At 44.0% G+C, this 19,357-nt stretch overlaps 1 protein-coding gene across 1 annotated transcript; it reads right to left on the bottom strand.

The window, feature by feature from the left end:
• Positions 1 to 913: 913 nt before the first annotated feature.
• On the bottom strand, positions 914 to 18,525 carry NELFCD (negative elongation factor complex member C/D). Its single transcript, XM_033153638.1, has 15 exons — positions 18,408 to 18,525; positions 17,158 to 17,270; positions 16,925 to 17,034; positions 16,307 to 16,416; positions 14,598 to 14,705; positions 13,323 to 13,475; positions 12,757 to 12,887; positions 11,484 to 11,649; positions 9,707 to 9,841; positions 8,047 to 8,186; positions 6,320 to 6,434; positions 4,567 to 4,662; positions 3,020 to 3,160; positions 1,650 to 1,779; positions 914 to 1,007 (listed from the first exon to the last, which is right to left on the bottom strand). The coding sequence occupies exons 1-15, from the start codon at positions 18,477 to 18,479 to the stop codon at positions 973 to 975; spliced, it is 1,755 nt and encodes a 584-aa protein (XP_033009529.1). The 5' UTR covers positions 18,480 to 18,525; the 3' UTR covers positions 914 to 972.
• Positions 18,526 to 19,357: the final 832 nt, after the last annotated feature.

The following is a 19,357-nucleotide window of genomic DNA, read 5'->3' as shown; positions in this document are numbered from 1 at the left end:
TTGATGCACTCAGATAATTTTAACAAGACCTATTTTTTCACAGTAATGAAACTTATCTGTTAAGATTGAGATTTCCCCTCCAATAAGGCCAGTGATTCTTCACCAGGGTCTGGCGATAGTCTGTAAACACTGTGACGCATAAGTAAGTTCTGCCAATATTGTGTATCATTTATATATGAAGAAAGGGCTTCACAAGTGTCTTCTGGAATGCAGTAGGAACCAGCAAAGTGACTGAACACTACCATGACTTTCAGTACAAGACGCACACGAATATATTTATAACGTGGGGGAGACAAGTAATTTTGTCAATCATCCCATACAGATGTTTACAGCAGGGGTCCAGCAGATCTAGACTCCAACTCCCATCAGCTCCAGCCAGCAAGGCCAATGGTAACAGATGGGATTTTTACTTCAGCATCCCCTAGCAGTCAGCAGGTTCCCCATCCCTCGTTTTATCTGATTGTCAAGGATCAAACTGTGTGTGAGAAGTATTCACACGGTACCCTTCTAGGCACAACTGTCGCTTGAGCAGAAGGGTGTGGGAAGGAATCATTCCCTGTTGGAAATTAGTAACACAGGATTTAGCCCAATATGCTGCAAGACGTCAACCACACACTGGAAGAATGCATCCCCCCCCCCCTTCCGGGAACTAAGGCTAGGAACACTAGTGCTAGCTTTCCCCTCACATACATTCAATTCTGCTACACAAACAGCACAGGTCCTATATTTGGAGTCGCAAGCAAGTGTTTTCTGTCCTTCCTGATGCTCCAAGGTTTGGGGGCTGGAAAACCAATTAATTTCAGCTAAACTCTGTCCTAGTTTCAGCATTTTGGAAGCCCAGCAGTATGAAACTCCTAGTCCACCTAAAACAGCAACCAACAAAGTGCTCTTCCTTCCGGTTCTTTGATGCAAATTGCATTATGTCGCTCTGCAGTTCATCCACAGCAACTGTAAGTGGGTGTCTCTGCTGGTTCAGTTGACCATGATGAAGTTCGATTTACAGTGAGCTTTAAAGAAAACAGAGTAAACAAGACATGATGACCTGCATGGCTCATTTTTTAATCAATTCACACAAAAAAACAGATACTGTTCATTCAGTACCATTCATTCATATGCCAATCTCTCCTTGCAAAACAGCCCTCCTCCTCCTTTGGCAATCACTCTTAGACAAGTAAGATTGTTAAAACCATGTTTATGGAAGACAATGAGACTGTAAGTGACTTTGGAGGCCAATTCTGGATCCACACATCCTTCCACAGTGGGGACAGCCCTCCAGTTGCCATGCACGAACACCCAGCATCTCTGCTATCCACTCAATACACTGATAAAGCAGGAGGTTCTTGTGTGTTACCAAAACTTAGGCCACAAAACATTAACTGGGCTTTAGGATGCCATGAAGCACTTTGGCACTCCAGTTCCTCAATATTGATTGCTAGCCCATCTATGGTTTGCATTAAAGCAGGCTATAGATGCTTAAATTTCTGCTGGCCAGGGACAATTGTTCTACACTGGTGAGCAGCCCAAGGCCCGGGAAAGGTAGATCACTCATGAGGAGCTTTGTTCAGAAGTCCTCAGTTAAGTCAACTTGTTAGCTCTGGTGAGGGCTGAATAAACTGAATGGAAACTCAAAAGCATGGGAAACAATTTACCTATGAACTCCGTGACAGGGTCATGCTCGCCTTCGGTCTTAATCGTTCCTGCAATGCTGTCATTCTCCAATATTGGAAGAAAAAGCTGCACAAAGTCAGAGGTATACGGAGGAGCAATGACATCCAGCACCTGGGGAGATAATTGAGATAGCAGAAGACTGTGGCTTACACTGTTTCAACATGTGGAAATAGAGATGGTGGTTGATGGTTGATGCATTGTCTCTTGATCTCAGAGAGTAGTTCGTCGTTTAACAGAAACTTATAAACATGCTTCTGCAATTCTGAACACAAATGACAGTTGCATGCAGTGTAGTGCTGACTAAAGCATCGTGTTGTTGCAATGGGACTTCTCCCCCTCTCCGCCAATCTGTTCTGGGGTTCCCCCAACCTACCGGGCCAGATTTTGGGTAGGGTGCAGGGCGTCTGTTCGGGGGGGGGGGGGGGGAAGGCACATAATGCAAAGATTTCTGCTTGCATGGGCAGGATGTGCTAGTTGGATCCCACCCACAGCATTTCAGGGTGTGAACGGCACCCCAGAACGGATCGCGTCTGCAACCTGAGGTACGACTCTACAGCAGCAGCTGTTTCAGGCAAGGTAGAGGTAAGCAAAATGAGGACAGCATTATTCCTTCAGTTTCTGGCAACCGTGCCTTCTACCCAACACAGCATGAAGTAACAGTCCCATCAGCACAAGGATTTACCCTTGTGCCACAGGACCTCCAATCTCCCCCCCTCAAAACAACAACCACTCGCCACAATACCCGGACCCTCCCCAAACCTGCTCCACAGGGTCGGTGGAAAACCCAGAACAGATTTAGTGGGCAGGTGGGAGGAGAATGTTCCATTGTACAAGTGTAAACCTTTGAACTGATAGGACAGTTGCTTCGTGTTATACTGGACGTAAGCCCATAAGTCTATCAGCAATCAACATATTCCAAATCATTCTGTATGTTTTAAGTTCTATCTATTTGTTCCATCTACAATATCAGAACAAAACCATCCGAGAGCCATGTGATACTCAAAGCCTTGCTCCAAGTGCCTTGCCTTCATAGGTTACTTGGGTGGTGACTACCAACGGCCTTTTCTGTGATGGCACTCTAGCTTTTACGTATTCCCTTCTCAGAAATGTAAGTTTGGCTACATTATCATTTAGGTGCTTTCCTGGCCTTTTAGTGGATGACTTGACTATAGGCTTGGATCTTTTGTTTTTACTGACTCGGTTGGAAGGCTTGTTAAGGACAGGTGGGATACCCGTGTTGCAAATAAAATAACCAAAAGGCAACTACGTAGTCTTAAGGCTCCCAATTTAATGAGCCAATGCAAACTAATCTGCATAAACACAGCTTTGCAGGTAACATGTAGTCACTGACCTCAGTCACAAAGTATCTGATCAGGGAAATGTCCGTGTCCAGCTTCTCGAGACACTTCCGTATGTAGCCAACCACCGGAAGGACGTATCCTCGACTGAGCAAGTGAACCATCCTGTCCAGAAGGGTTTTTTTAAGTTCCAGCTGAAAGGACAAACAAGGCAGGACATTTATTGTTGAAACTCAGCCTATGTAAAAACTTAAGACAGTGTAACTGAGGGATCTGTTCATTCTCTAGCAAAGATTCCAAACTGCATTAACCATTTAAAGAAGACAAGACCTGCCTTGCCGAATGAGAAAAAAGGCTGCTCTTGCCCATGGGTCTGACTCACACAGCTTCCTTTGACAGCCATGAGTTCCAACAGCAGGCCTGTGCCCGCACTCCCCACATCCAGCCCTCCTGATCTTGCTTTGGAGAAGGAAAGGGTTGCCAACTGCCCTCAGCAATGCCCCACTCTGTTCTACCAGCTTGTCATTTCTGAGAGTTCTGCCTTCGCTGCTCCTTCTGCCACGAGATGCTTTTTCAGATGTCTCTGGGGAGTTTGCAAGCGGCAATAAATCGCTTCCTCTGTTCCAACATCTGGTTCTTGGAGGCAGCATCCTGCTGAACACTGAGGTTACATTCAGCTGTCATAAGTAATGGCAGTTTGCTCGATCTATCTTCCCTGTATCTGTTCCCCTTCTGAAGCCCAGGATCACCACTAAACTGCAAGGTTGAATTCCATGAATAAGTTAAGAGTTTTGTGAAATACTACTTCTTGCCTGCCCACAGACTTGCCAGCCAATGCCAGCTCAAGACCTAAATATATTATACCAACAAAGTTATGTAAACTTTTATAGCCTTGGGTGAAGAAGTTACGCAACTCTTGATTTTTGGCACAATGGACAATTGGCAAGGATATCAGCCGAGATGGGAGGTAGTAACTGAAATGCCCTTACTGATGATGCATCTGTCTAGTTATTGCCAGCTGAACCCACGTACAGGAGAATGTACAAGAACAAACTCTCTTTTCTTGGCCCCACAAGAAGATTATATTCTCCATCAATGAGAATATGGAGATGTAACTTTCATTTCTTAGTACGGGGATGGGGAAAGCAGTCTCCAGCTATTTCTGAACTCAAACTTGCCTCAGCCCTAGGCTGTATTGTCTGATCAGAGATGACTGGAATAGGATTTGGCAACAGATCATTTGGAAGGGGAATGCTGCAGGATTGTCCCATCCTCTGGTTTGTTCAGTGTCTCTTAAATAAAAACAGAATTCTGCCCAGCAACTACAAGGCACGGTTATTTCCCTCAAGAATCCTGCAGATGCCTGCTAAATTCTGCAGAAGAGAAGAATCCCCAAGATTGGGGGCAACACCCTGAGGACATTGTTGCCTATGCTACAAAAGTGGCATAAAGGTATGCAGCCCCTGAACACCCCCCCCCAGCAACTTCACAAAATAACAGCTCCCAGGCTAGCTTGGGCAACCTGCTTCAGTTCTGTAGCACAGAAGTGAGAAGGAGAAAAAAGGCCTGAGCAAAATCTAAACCCCTGAATTTTCATCACCTGTTCCATGACATCGAGCTGAGAATGCTCTGTCTCAAAGAGTTTGACCAGAAGCTGCAGGACCAGAGGATGAAGAAGTTGATGGCATGTACTGATCTGCAAACCAGAAGGCAAATACGTAAGGTCCTAAAGATTCCTATTAACACAAAAACCTGGTCAAGAGACAAGTGCTTTAAGACACGCATTCTTAAAACACATTCTGGATAGCTCAGTTGGTCAGAGTGTGGGGCTGATAACGCCAAAGTTGCAGGTTTGATCCCCGTATAGGACAGCTGCATATTCCTGCATGGTTGGAGGGTTGGACTTGATGACCCTCAGGGTCCCTTCCAACTCTACAATTCTATTATTATATGAAAACGTATTAACACACATCACAGCCCCTCATTCCAGAGTTCCAACTTGACCAACCCAGATGGATCACCTGCAAAATCTTTCACGTTCTAGCAAATACCCAACTTGGAATTCTTAAACACAGAGTCCGGGTCTACATACGCACAGCAGAAAGAGATGGCCTAACAGGCTCTGCCACTTCAGCCTGAACACAGGGCACCTCACTTTCAAAGCTCCCACACACACAAAAGACTAAACTAAATTAGGATGAGAGAGGAAGAGTCGAGGCAAGATTCTTTTCTTTTACACACTGTGGTTTGTTTGGTTTTTTTAAAGGGCAATGCTAAAAAATGTGATCCTACCTTTTGTAGTCTGATATGCTATCCATCCTAACACCTCAAATTGCTGCAGGTGCAGAGAAGACAGTAGTCATTTCAGAACCGTTACCAGCTAGTGGCTGAATGAAGAGGTAAATGCAAGCCACATTTCTAAGCTGTTCCTAAAATACATGCTTCCACAATGCTCATGGACAAGGGGTAGAAAAAATCTGGGCGCAGGGGATGGAAAAGGATGGGAACTGTTTGCTGAAAAGGATGCCTCTTCTCTGCTGATAGGGCTTTACAGCTGATCTTTCAGTCGTACCTTGGAAGTTGAACAGCTTAGTTCCCGAATGTTTTGGCTCCTGAACGTCGCAAACCCAGAAGTGACTGTTCTGGTTTGCGAACTATTTTTGGAAGCCGAACATCCAACAGGGCTTCTGCAGCTTCTGATTGGCTGCAGGACCTTCCTGCAGCCAATCAGAAGCCGTGCTTTGGTTTTCGAATGTTTTGGAAGTCAAACGGATTTCCGGAACGGATTCTGTTTGACTTCCACGGTACGACTGTATTATTGTTAGCAAATCACTTTAACGATTATGTCTACTGTTTCCTATTGTTTTTTCTCTGTTATTACTGTATCACCAGCCTGGTATTTTATGATATGCTGGTCTAGAAATACCACAATAAATAAATTATGGGCCTTAAACTCCACGCAGAGCTTTCAACCTTAATGCTTCTGTGAATCTTAGCCAGGGCTATGCAGTTATCCCACAATTCTGGACAAGTGAAGAATTTGATACTGGATCAAATGCTCAGCATCCCCCAAATACCAGCTTTCACTTAGGAACAAACTAAAGCTTCTAGTCCTCATGGTTGGCAAAATGGGGCACCTTAACGCATACACATGCAAAGCCTGGTGAACTTTCAACAACCAGAGGGGATGTGAGTGCGATTTCCAGTGGTTAAGAGGTAGAGCTTCAATGCCCTGCAAAACTCTTTGCCCCTTCCCCCCAGGACCAGCAGAAGTAAATCACACAAAACACATTGTCATGTTGAATTAAATGTAGCGTGCATGCGCACAGACACACATATAGCATTGACCTTACCTCATCCAACAGCGCCAAGTGCACTGGAGTATGATCAGTCTGAAGCTGGAAATATCGGGGCTCTGACACTGTCCAGTCAACCCATTTCAGTACCCCCATTGCTACTACTGGAAACCTAAAAGATATAGAGAAGCCAGGCTAAATATTATGTAACGATTTATGTATTTACAGTATGCACTCCTATTTTAAAAAATTCAAGATGGTATGCAACACAAGAGAGTAAATTCAGCAGAAGTAACCATAAAACAAGAAAACATCAATTAATACTGATTGGTTTCAAAAAGAAAATTCATCTTACAGAGGCACATCTGTCCCAAACAAGCTACAGCTGAATGCTTTAACCTGTTGTCCATTGGGAGCTCCCAGATCTGAAGGTCCACCAGGATCTCACCATTTCTCTTTCGCTGTTGCAGTCTTTCCAGTCTGACATTGCCTCATGTGACCCTGAGCTGTCGGACAAATCTGGAAAATGCCTAAGCTGCAGAACAATACTGACCCCCACACAGGAAGGGGTGCTTGTTGTTTCTTCTGTGGATCAATGTTGGAAAAACAGATCCTAACATTTTAAGAAAACTGATTTGCTTTAAGCAAGGGTACTGAAAGTCTCTCCCCACGACACAGAAGCCTAGCTAATAAAATGATAAGTTATTATTAATACTAATGTTCAACTCCTGCATTTGAAAAGGGTGAGGATCTCCACAACTTTGCCCCACACCTTCTCTAAATTTGTTCCAAAGGGTTGGGGGAACGTTACATGGGGGGGGGGGGCAGAGCAGGGAAGAATGTTCTGTTGTACAATGAGAAATTCACTCACAGAACGAGAGACTCACTGCTCTGTTGGATTCCACTTAATAATAAACAAAGAAAGAAACAACCAACAGGCAAGGGTCAAAGTCCAAACAGTTAGCAGCCCATGGAAATAACCTTCATCCTAAGGGTATCAAAGGCTGCAGTGAACGTAAGTTTTTCATTTGTATTTCACTATTTATTATTGTAAGCTGTCCAGAAATGTTATTAGCTGGTTTATAAATACCGTATTTTTCGCTCCATAAGACGCACCTGAACATAAGACACACCTAGTTTTTAGAGAAGGAAAGGGGGAAAGCCCTGTTTTTTTTTGAGGATCAGCTCAGTGGTGCAGCTTTTTTTGCAAAGGGAAAAGCCCCCTTTTTTGAGGATCAGCTGAAAGTGGTGCAGCTTCTTTTTCAAAGAGGAAAAGCCCCGTTTTTATGGGGTCCAACTCACAGTTCTGCAGCTTCTAGTCCTACAGCCATTTCTACAGTTTCCAGACAGATAATCTAATCAGCCAGTCACATGTCGCTGGGGAAACAAACAGCCTCCCTCTGCATTCAACAATGGAGGCCTGGGCAAGGGGGCGGGGCTGGAAAGGGAGCCTTATCTCTCTCCCAGATCACTTGCTGAACAGTTGTTGTTCAGCGGCTTCCTTTCAACACCCCCTTCTCTCTTTGTAAGAAGAAAAGAAAAGCAGGATCTGCTTTTGGCCCCTGGGCAATTCGGCTCCAGGGACCATGCATTTGCTCCATAAGATGCACAGACATTTCCCCTTACTTTTTAGGAGGAAAAAAGTGCATCTTATGGAGCGAAAAATATGGTAATAATCTCTCTGAGGTAATATATGGCATATAAATATCTGTACTGAAGTGTTTCCCCATTAATGCAAGCTTTATTCTCAAGCAAATTAGTCAAAATCTTCTTCCAAGATTTACCTGATGCACTGGTAGAGGGTACTCAGTTCTGCTACGAGTTCAGAGGCGCCTTTATTTTCATTGCAACAAAGATTGTGAACAGTTTCAATTGCTTTTGTGGTGGACTTGAGTTCATCTTTATTTATGCTCACTCTCTTGTTCTAAAAGTGCGATACAATGTGGTATGGGAGAAAAGCAGAGTCATGACAGCAGAACTGGCGCATGGTACAGATTGCAATTTCGTCAACCTTCCTGAAGAGTCAACGTTTTTGAGCTCTCTGCATGCCTTTCGCTTTCCACAAACAGGATAATATCATTAGGTAATGTGCAGAAGAATTTCCAATCTCATGCCATGAAGATATGCAAGGACAATTTATTGATCAAAGCGGAAGGTGACCCATTTATATCCTAAGGGAAGGAGCCATGAAGGCATGCAATAGCTGATGGGTCGACAGGTTCATTTGATAGCATAAAACTGAGATGGCTTAAGCTATCAGCTGGCTAGTCTTTCATCCTCAGTCCCCCTACCCCAAACCTGTAATATAAGGATGCCAATAGTAGCTCACCTTGCAGGCTTGTTGTTTACTGACATACTGTACAAAAAACACTTTGAGCATTTTAAAAAGTGCTCTGTAAAAGAAACTTAAGTTGTTGACAGGAGTCAAGCTTACAGCTTTATTCTATCCCCCCTCCCCCAGTTTTAAATGCTTTTATTAGTCATTTTCCTATATATACAACACATAGTCATCTTCATTTTGATCAATCCAATAAAAATAGCAATATTCGCAAAAGATACATACAATTTCAACTATATGCCTTATACAGAAACCTATGACTTCCCATCCTCTCCATATTTTCTTTTGTATTAAACATCTTGCTCTAATTTATCATTATTATATTGTGAAATTTCTCTTTTCTATTTCAAAATCATTTTCTTTCATATATATTATTTACAGAAATCATTCAAAGGCTGTTGTTGTTGTTTAGTCGTGTCCGACTCTTCATGGCCTCTTGGACCAGAGCACGCCAGGCACTCCTGTCTTCCAATGCCTCCCGCAGTTTGGTCAAACTCATGTTAGTAACTTCAAGAACACTGTCCAACCATCTCGTCTTCTGTCGTCCCCTTCTCCTTGTGGTGCCCTCAATCTTTCCCAACACCAGGGTCTTTTCCAGGGAGTCTTCTCTTCTCATGAGGAGCCCAAAGTATTGGAGCCTCAGATTCAGGATCTGTCCTTCCAGTGAGCACTCAGGGCTGATTTCCTTCAGAATGGATAGGTTTGATCTTCTTGCAGTCCATGGGACTCTCAAGAGTCTCCTCCAGCACCATAATTCTACTGTGTTTAAGTTGCAGCTACTTCTCAAATAATTCTTAAAATTATCCCATTCTAGAATGTACTGTCTGGATTTATCCGATTTCCGCCCCCATAAGAGGCTAATTCTGCATATTCTGACAATTTGAGTAACCATTCAGCTCTGGTAGGGAGTTTGTCATTTTTCCAATATGTTGCAATAAGCACCCTCGTGGCTGTGGCTGCATATAAGAAAACTTTCCTTATACCCTTGGGGATGTCAGTGCCTTTATTCTAAATTACGATGAAACATAACATAAGCACACCCTTTACCCTGCTTTAATGCACCAGTTTACGCCTGAAACAATAGAACAGCACTCAGCTGAGCTTACCTTTTTCCATGTTTCCACAACGCTAGCTGCATATGCCAAAATATGAATGTATTTGTGTTTATGGTCCTGATTGATCTTGGCACCTGGCTTAAACAGCGATAGCATGAAGAGATCCAGGAAAGCGGGAACTCTGATCTGAGAAACAGTAATACAGGACATCTGTATGAGCCAGAGCGGTGTAATGGTTAGAGTGTCGGACTAGGACCTGGAACACCCGGATTCAAATCCCTACTCGGCCATGAATCTCACAGGGTGACCTTGGGCCAGCCACTGCCCCTCAGCCTAACCTACCTCACAGGGTTGTTGTGGGGATTAAATGAGGAAAGGGGATAAGCATGTGGGCCACCTGTGAGCTCCATGGAGAAAAATAGCATATAAATGCAATATGGTTGTGATAAATAGATAAACAACAACAAAACATGACAAGAGGCGGCTCATACGAAACCATGGTTTTAAGAACAGGTAGGAAGCCGTGTTGGTCTGCCAGTTGAAACAAAATTTAAAAATTCCTTCCAGTAGCACCTTAGAGACCAACTAAGTTTGTCATTGGTATGAGCTTTCGAGCTTTCAGATGGTTTTAAGAGTCACCAAACGCAGAATCTATACCATGATCATGTTTCTAGTAAAGTGGATTTCATAGACAAGGTTTAGTAAAGAGTCCTAATGCCGCAATCAAAATACCATTTCAATTAAAAATACCAAGAGTTGATTTTACCCAAATCACATAGTATCCCCAAACCACTGAAAAGCCTGGTCAACGGGATGGCCTAGAGCGGGGGGGGGGATCTGTGGTCCTCCAAGACATTGTTGGACTCGCGCTCCCATCAGTCGCAGCCCAGATGGCCAATGATCCGGGATCATGGGAGTTGTACTTCAGCACCACCTGGAGGGCCACAAATTTCCCTATCCCTGGGCCTAGATAATAAATAGATTGCGAACACACTCATTTTTATTTTTGTCCTCATTATCCAAGGCACACTGTGTTATAGTACCAAGGATAAGGAAGGTAAACATGCCAACATCTTTTTGGAGTCGGGGAAAGCTCATAGAGCAATTTACAACTGCAAGTCATGAATCCCTGGCTGAAACCTTGTCTCAGTCACAAACTCTGAAGGTAATCTTAGGCAAGCCACTGCCTCTCAGTCACTCGACTAGTATATAGCCTACCTTAATAGGGCTGTAGAAGGGGATGTAATGAGACAGTGTATGTGAAGCACTGTGGACTTTGAATAACTTTCTAAATATGCTAGCAATTATTTTTGGCATTGTGCTATTAGAGGTGCTAAGGGATAGTTCTGTTTTCCTTACATTCATAGTGTCTGCGTAGTTGCTAGCAACTCATGTGAAAAACAACAAAGGTTAGAGGGAAAGGAGGCAAGCCAAGATGCAAAGGTGCCTTATGAAATCCTTAAAAGCATGACAAGAACAAACTTAGTTGGTCTCTAAGGCAGTGTTTTTCAACCTTTTTTGGGCAAAGGCACACTTGTTTCATGAAAAAAATCACGAGGCACACCACCATTAGAAAATGTTAAAAAATTTAACTTTGTGCCTATATTGACTATATATAAAGTAATTTTTCAATTTTTCCCACGGCACACCAGGCAACATCTCGCGGCACACTAGTGTGCCGCGGAACAGTGGTTGAAAAACACTGCTCTAAGGTGCTACTGGAAGGATTATTATTATTATTTATTTTGTTTACACTTTGCACAGTCCTTGATGCCGTTGAAAGCGTAGCAGAAAAAAAGCTTCTTCAAAAGAAGCTACTGATACTTACCAGTTCTACCGGAGGAGGATCCATGCTTGAAAACATTTTGTGCAAGACTGTGATGTCTGCTGGGTTCAATGCTCCTTTCGATAACATGGCACCAAGTGCTTGGCAGGCTCGAGGGTACGAGGCAGCCGTTCCCAGAGCTAAAGTGATCTGACTAGCATCGTGGCCTCTTGAGAAGGTCAAAACAAGAACAAGAGAGAACTTTAGATGATCTGTAGACTAAGAGGTGCTAGATTGCCAACAGGAGCAAACAATAAACGACTTCCAAGGGTGCTGAGCAGGTTAAAAATGACCCAAAAGAACCCCATGATCAAGATACGCAGAGCAGCACCCTTCAGATTGGGTTTGGGCCCAGAAGTGCTTATCATCAAATAGACCAGAGTTACTTATCATCTAGCCCATTGCTGCATTGCATTATTAAGTTTACTTATACAGTGGTACCTCGGTTTAAGAACAGCCCTGTTTATGAATGATTCGGTATAAGAACTCCGAAAAACCGGAAGTAGTGTTCCGGTTAGCGAACTTTACCTCGGTCTACGAACGGAAGCCGAATGGTGGAGGGGCACCTGTGGGAGGCAGGCCTCATTAGGGAAAGTGCACCGTGGTTTAAGAACGGACTTCTGGAACGGATTAAGTTCGTAAACCGAGGTACCACTGTACTTTGATGATTGTTTCAATTATAAATACATAGTTCACACATATGGATCCCTATCCCACCTTTTCCTAAGCCCCCTATCTGCTTAACCCTGGCTACTAATTGAAAACACAAGCTGAACAATCTTACAAAATGTTTGAAAGACATTCGGGCACCAATGACCCCTCTAGGGGCAGGGAGTTGCACAGCTGTGCGTCAGTAAGAATGCGTCCCTTTATGCCCTCATAATTCAAACACGAAAGGAAAGGTCCTCTCTTGCATATCTTAAGACACTGCTGCAGGATACTGTGGAGTCTTTCAGTTCAGAAATACCTGCTGATTTGTGCATGAAATACAGCTGCAAGTCCCAGGAGTCAGAAGGCTTTGTGTACTCCCAATGATGCACCTAAGGCGGAAGGACTGCTCTGGGGAAAACCACAAAAACCTATGCGCCAGGTATTCTGCCAGCGCCACGTTCTCACGCCATACTTTAGTTTCAATTAACTTCCTAAAATGAACTGCACAAGTGGGTTGGACCAGTTTTCCTTTTTCACCGAGCTTACATCTAAACTGGGAGAGCACAGGGCAAGCAGAGCCACAGATAAATTAAGAAAAAGAGCTTTAAATGCAGCAAGATCTTACTTCTCGTGAGCAAACCGCTGAACCTCTTGAGCAATCCTGCGTACAGCAGAGCCACCTTGCTCTTCTTGAGATAATATGGACATTATCGCTTGGGCAAAGAGATACGTGTGTTCACCATGGCACACCATTTTCTGCAAATACACCGAGACACAGATGAGCAGCTGCTCTAAAAATGACTAACCCTTTCAAAAGGAAGTAATAACAGTATCTTCCGATTTATGGAGGCAGAGGCAACACAAAAAGTGGTTTGGCATGCTTAGCTGAGATGGGAATAGGGGAGAATCTTCTCTGTATCATTCCAATTTTAGTGTAGCCGGAGCAAGCACAATAGCAGAGAATCTAGGAGGACAACAAAATATTCTGGAGTACAGAACTCATTTTCTAGTCAGCAGGGAAATGGGAGTCTGGCCGTGCAGCTTTGGCATATTGGGAAATGGTCCATAAAAGGGGTCACCTGTCTCAGTACAATTTGTGGGAGGCTCCTCACATCCTCCCCAAATCAGGGACCTTTGGGACATCAGATGCATCATAAAAAACAAGAATTAGAGTAGAAAAAAGAGACTTACAGCAAACTCAGGTAAATTCTTCTCCAGGTTTTCTTCCCCACCATCTAAGATAGTAGCCAGAGAAGTACGCAGAACTCGAGAAAAAACTTCCAACTGCTGGCATGCTGTTGATACGCTGGTTATCTCCCCTTGGTACCCAGCGTCAGAGATAAGCTGTAACAAAAGTATCAGCAGCTGAGTCAAGTGCAGCACTTGCAGGCCAAAGGGAAGTTCATGCTCAGAAGAACCTCCATGCATGCATTTCGGCAGATACCATTACATTTTCATTGCAGGGGGTTGGACTAGATGACACTCAGGATGCCTTCCAACTATACAATTCTATGATTTTGGGGCCTTGGACATATTTGCAAACCGGAGAGCCCACCACATAGTCATCTTCCGGCACACAAGTATGGACTGCAACCTAAGTCACACCCCATATAAATTTAAAGCACTATTATACACGTGTAACAGTCATAGAGAATCCTGGGAACGGTACTTGTTAACTGCGCTGATCTCACAGAGGTACAATTCCCAGCATCCTTAACAAACTACAGCTCCCAGGATTCTCGCATGATTTTCAAAGTGGTAAATGGCGCATTAAATGTATGGTGATGATGGGACCTTAGTTTGCCGACTGCAACACAATGCTTCTTTCAGGTCTAATGGCTGGGGAACCCCAGCAAGATGGGTGGGGTATAAATAAATAAATTATTATTATTATTATTATTATTATTATTATTATTATTATTATTAATGCTTGCAGCACGGCTTCAGGAAAGCTCGCCGTGACAACCTTGGGTCCATCTTTGTTGACCACACAATGTGCCGATAAAAATGAAAAAGAGTGCTAATGTGCTTGCACCTCTGATTTACTGAGGAAACAAGCCCTAACTGGTTGGTATCTTAATTTTCAGCACACACCACATGCCATTTTCATCTAAAGCAGAGGAGGCTGCTCCATTAGGACAAGTGGACCACCAACATCAGTTTGCCCCCACCTGCCTGCCTCCTTTCTTACAACCAGTCCTAGTGGATGGCACTGTCTGTCAGCCTTTTCCTCCTCCTTAGCAATGCTCTTGTAGAACTCAAAAGAGAGGAAGATGGAGGAAAAAGCAGAAATAGTTGGCTCCACCTACTGTTGGCCTCCCTACTTCCCACCCTACTGTTCCTAATGAGTGCCATCCTGCACTGATATGATATGATATGATATGATATGGCTCTGCGTTCACTCTCTTCCCGCCCCTTTTGCTCATAACATGGTTTTTCAATTGACTGAAACAGATTATTAATTACCTTGACAGTAAAGTTCAGCATGAGACAGTCTGGATGAGCTTCGGCCAGTTTGTAGAAGAGATCCCGCCATGTAGTGTGCGCTATCATTTGCTCAAGCCATGCTGGCGTCTGCCAAAAAACAAAACAAACAAACAAAACCAGAATGACACAGTCCTAGAGGCTGAGAAAAATCAACCTGAGGCTCTAAAACAGCTTTAAAATTTCCTAAAGAAAAAGTAGTGCTGTCCAGGGGGAAATGTTGCATTTGCACCTTGGAGCTCGAATGCCTAGTCAACCACAACTTTGCTATCAGTTAACTAGAAAGCAGCCAGAAAAAGCAGGTGGTGTGTGAAAGACAACTTGCATCCCCCCCCCCCCGAGATTAACTGGCATTGCACAGAACGGCTCCCAAGGTCTGTGAACCCATGGCAGAAGACAAGACTTGTGTGTGTAATCAAATGTAAGCTAGTACAAACATCCCAGGTTGGAAAAAGTAATGGATGAAGCAGCTCTAGATAGAGTTAAGCATGTAATGGTCCTGCTCTGCAGCACAGCGAGACAAGGCAAGGCTCAGTGCAAGGCAAGAAAACAAAAAGGAAAATAGGCTCTGCTGCTCATTTTTGAACTTGCCTGCAGAGGTTCAACATAAATGTGGGTTGGGGGTGTGTGTTATTGTTTTGTTTTGTTATTACAGGGGTACCTCGGGTTACAAACTTAATTCGTTCCGGAGGTCCGCTCTTAACCCGAAACCGCTCTTAACCTGAGGTGCGCTTTCGCTAATGGGGCCTCCTGCTGCCTCCGCGCCACCGGCGCATGATTTCCGTTCTCATCCTGGGGCAAAGTTTGCAACCTGGAGCAACCAATTCCGGGTTAGCAGAGTTTGTAACCCAAAGCGTTTGTAACCCAAGGTACCACTGTATTATGTATTTTGTGTTTTTATCTTGTATTTTTAATGCTGTGAACCGCCCTGAGATCTATGGATGAAGAGAGGTATACAACTTTAATAAGTAATAATAATATCGATGATAATAATATATTTTGTTTTACCACTTTTTCAAGGTGGTTCTTTTAAGTTGTTCAGATTTTAAGAATGCAGTGTCTCTAAATTTAAAGGACTTGCATGCTTCTCAAGCTCCCAAAAGAATGTTTTGCTCCGAAACATGCATATGCCTCTGGGAAACATGAGCACAAAAAACACTATCCCACTCGTGATCTATATCTATTGATTTACAGAGGATATACTGTACTTTTCTGTGTATGACGCCCCGTATTTTTTGGTACCTAAAATAAAAGAAAATGGGGGGAGATGGCACAAAGTTGTTGAACTTCTTTGGGGGAGAATTTCCCAGAGATGTCAAGCCTTTGTTAGGGAGGAATGCCGAAAATTGCTCACCCACACATGTCGCAAAATCCACCTCTCATCTTTCCCATCGCTGGCAGAAGCTGCCAATCGCCCACCCAATTGCCATAGCATCGGCCAATCAACACCACCCACTGACGCAGCAACAAATAACACGCACAATAGCCGCTGATAGGCACGGCAGCAACCAATCAAACACCCACCCAATGCACTACCCATGCATAAGACGAACCCCACTTTTTAGCATTATTTTTACAGGAAAAAACTAGTCTTATACACGGAAAAGTACGGTACTCATTTGAACTGACTATAGCCAGAAATGCCTTTGAGAAGGATATCATACTTGGCAGCATTAAGTTATGTGAATTACCTCTCCTTCCTCTGTGAAAATTGAATCTGCTTTCCGAGGATCAAAGTGCTTAATCAGCAAGCTTTTCAGGTGGTTTTCCACTGTCTCCTGGACTTGAATGGGCTCAACACCTGCAATGAGAGAGATCCCTGTGTATGAATCTAAGTCTGTCAAACAGAAATTCCTTCATGCTTCCTGTGACTAAACCTCGAGACAAGGGAGCGCATACAGTACACCCTCTCTCTACCAAACTTAACCAGGAGGCAATTACAATCAGAAGATGTTAATTTTACAGTACTTTGATTCTGCTGGCAAGCTTTCATATGACATATCTATTTGCATCCCAAATGTTAGCTACTCAGTTAACTCATCCATTAAAGTGCAGCCGATTCTGAATCATAGGTCTATTCCCCCCTCAATGATAACTCAAAGCAGTAGTCAAAATATTTTAAAGTGACTAATAGGTAGGAAAGATTGGAACCCAAAGGGTCTTTAGTCATGCTTCAAAAAACGAGACAAATTTGCTATAGCAGGCATGTGTTTTTTGCATGCACCATCAGCAATTTTATAAAGGTGCTGTGCAAAAAAAAAGTAGCAGTCACATACACACACAAACCCCAACAATTTTTGGGAACATACCTGTTTGAATGAGCCACTCAGCCAAAAGATTTACTGTCTGAGCTACAGCAGTATAGTTATCCGATAAGAGCTGGATCACATTCTCTGGAGAGCCACCTGCTTGGAAATACCTGTTAAAAGAGCCAAAATCTAAAAAATCAAGGAGTATCAAATTTCGAAGTAAATTGCCCCTTAACTGACCATTCCTACCATTCCCTCTTCCACCCACACCGCCACAATCACCCTGCCGTTACCTTTTCAAAGTATTAAATATGGAGGGCTCCATGATGTAATCTCGGGTGGAAAATTTCTGCAAACATTCCTGCTGGACACCAGCGTCATCTTCTTCACCATATTCATCATCTTGCTGTTCGAAAGTGCAGAAATGCAAACTGTTATTTTCCCCACCACACTGGATTTATGTTATAATACACTTGTTGGCAAAGTTAGCCCCCCCCCCCCCCCCCGCCTTTAAGGAATGCAGTTAGAAAAAAAACAAAAACAAAAAAACCCGGCAACACATATTAAACTGCTTCATCCTGTGGCTACAACGTTAACAGCCATACAGGCACTGGGACATAGGATGCTGCCTTTTATTAGGGAAGACTATAGGTCCATCTAGGTCAGTTTTACCAATGCTTAGCCAGTGTGGAGTGCACCCCAGACAACAAAGCTAATGGTCTGGGATGATGGGAGTTGGTGGCAAATAAACATCCAGACAGCATCATGCGTAGGCTACTCCTAGTTTACGGCAACTAGCAGTTCTCCAGAGCCTCTAACAGGAGTCTTTTGCACTCCTATCTGGAAATGCTGGAGATGCATGCCCCTCCGGAAATGTAAAGCAATGGTGTCAGTGTTAGAAACTCAGATATGAAAGCTAGGAGCTAAATGGCACCTTAAACCTAGGTTATGGGAGCAACAATAGAACGTCCAGGCGCCCCCTTTCTAATGACAAGAATACAAAGCTGAAAATGAATGAACTGCAGCTAAAATATTATGTTCATTTCCCACATGGTCTAGTAGTCCTTCCCCCAATATTCTTAAAAGGGTCTCTTCTCCAGTCTTCGGAAGTGGGGAAGCAGAAAAAGGCCCTCCTTTCCTAACAACTCTGCAGTTTAAATCTGAAATCTAAGGCGCAGTACTGCGCCCAGAAACTTCTCACCCTGATGAAATTCCCTATCGCAAAACGCGCCTAGAACGATGGGAGTTTGTTCATGCAATAAACAACAACAACAACAAAACAACAACAACAACAACAACGAGCAACACATCCACAGTTGTCCTCTTGGTGCTGCTTTTGAATTTACTACCTACAGCTTTCCTGAAAATACAGTAAATCCCCCGGGGAGGAAAATAAGGTTTTCGGCTTGTGCACAGCCTCAGAAAAACAAGAGGGGGCGGGGAATAATAAATAACAACAACAACAAGACCCTCAACAACAACAACAACAACAACAACAACAACACCCTCCCCGAAAGACCTCCCTCCGCGGCCCCGCTCTCACCGCCCCTCCGTCGCCGCCGTCGTCCCCCCACTCGGCGGCCGCGCTGCTTCCCAGGTAGTCGGGCTCCTCCATGGGCTCCGCTCGACCGCAGGACGCGTCCGGCTCTCCTCCTCCTCCTCCTCCCTCGAAGGGCCCTCAGGCGCCGAGGCCGCAGAGGCACGAAAAGGAAAGAGAGGCCACGCGCACGGACGACTTCCGGGCTTCTTCTCACGGTTTTATTGATTCGCCCCGCGGCTTACGGGTTTATAGGCTTCCTTTCCATTTTTCGGTTACTATTCTTATACACCGGGACTAAAAAAAAGTGGCTTACGGGTTGGTTTGCTCGCTTGCTGCTTATTCGCTCCTTCGTTTCGTAAGATTTTGCACACCATTTGATGGTGTATGTTCCCCCCCCCCGAAAAAAAACACAACAACCTCTAAGTGGGTTTAACCAAGATCTTTTACTACAGCCCTACTTAAAAACATATAAAAGTTAAAATACTAACACCGGATTTAAATAAGGGGGGGGGTCATTTAAAAACAATTAAGCACAGGGGAAAAAATACAAATATACCTGTCTGTATCTACAAAAATAAAACAAATCCCCTAGGAGTTGGCTCCTTTGCGCAGCCACGTTAAAGTTGTTTGCAACTCGCCCCGCCTTCTGTGAACTGGGAGGCACTAGAAAATGGCTTCTTAATCTGAACCAGGAATAGCCCCATCCAAGACTAAGGTGGCTCCCTCTTCGATTTGTACCTCTGTGCCCGGCCAGGAGGTTTGTGGGTAACGGTGGGCGGAGAGGCTTAAGGACCACGTGAGGCTCCAGCCCTATCTATGGGCTTCCAACGAGACTTCCGGGAGTAGAGCGAAGCTCTTGTCTCTCCGGAGTTGCCTATGATGCCATAGAGATAAGAAGCGGGTATTGCAATAGGGGACGTCAGGGATGCATGCAGGATGCTTTGCCTCCTGTG

This window comes from Lacerta agilis, chromosome 6, assembly GCF_009819535.1.
Source record: "Lacerta agilis isolate rLacAgi1 chromosome 6, rLacAgi1.pri, whole genome shotgun sequence".
Lineage (NCBI taxonomy): Eukaryota > Metazoa > Chordata > Lepidosauria > Squamata > Lacertidae > Lacerta > Lacerta agilis.
This window is presented reverse-complemented; position numbering and strand designations above follow the sequence as displayed.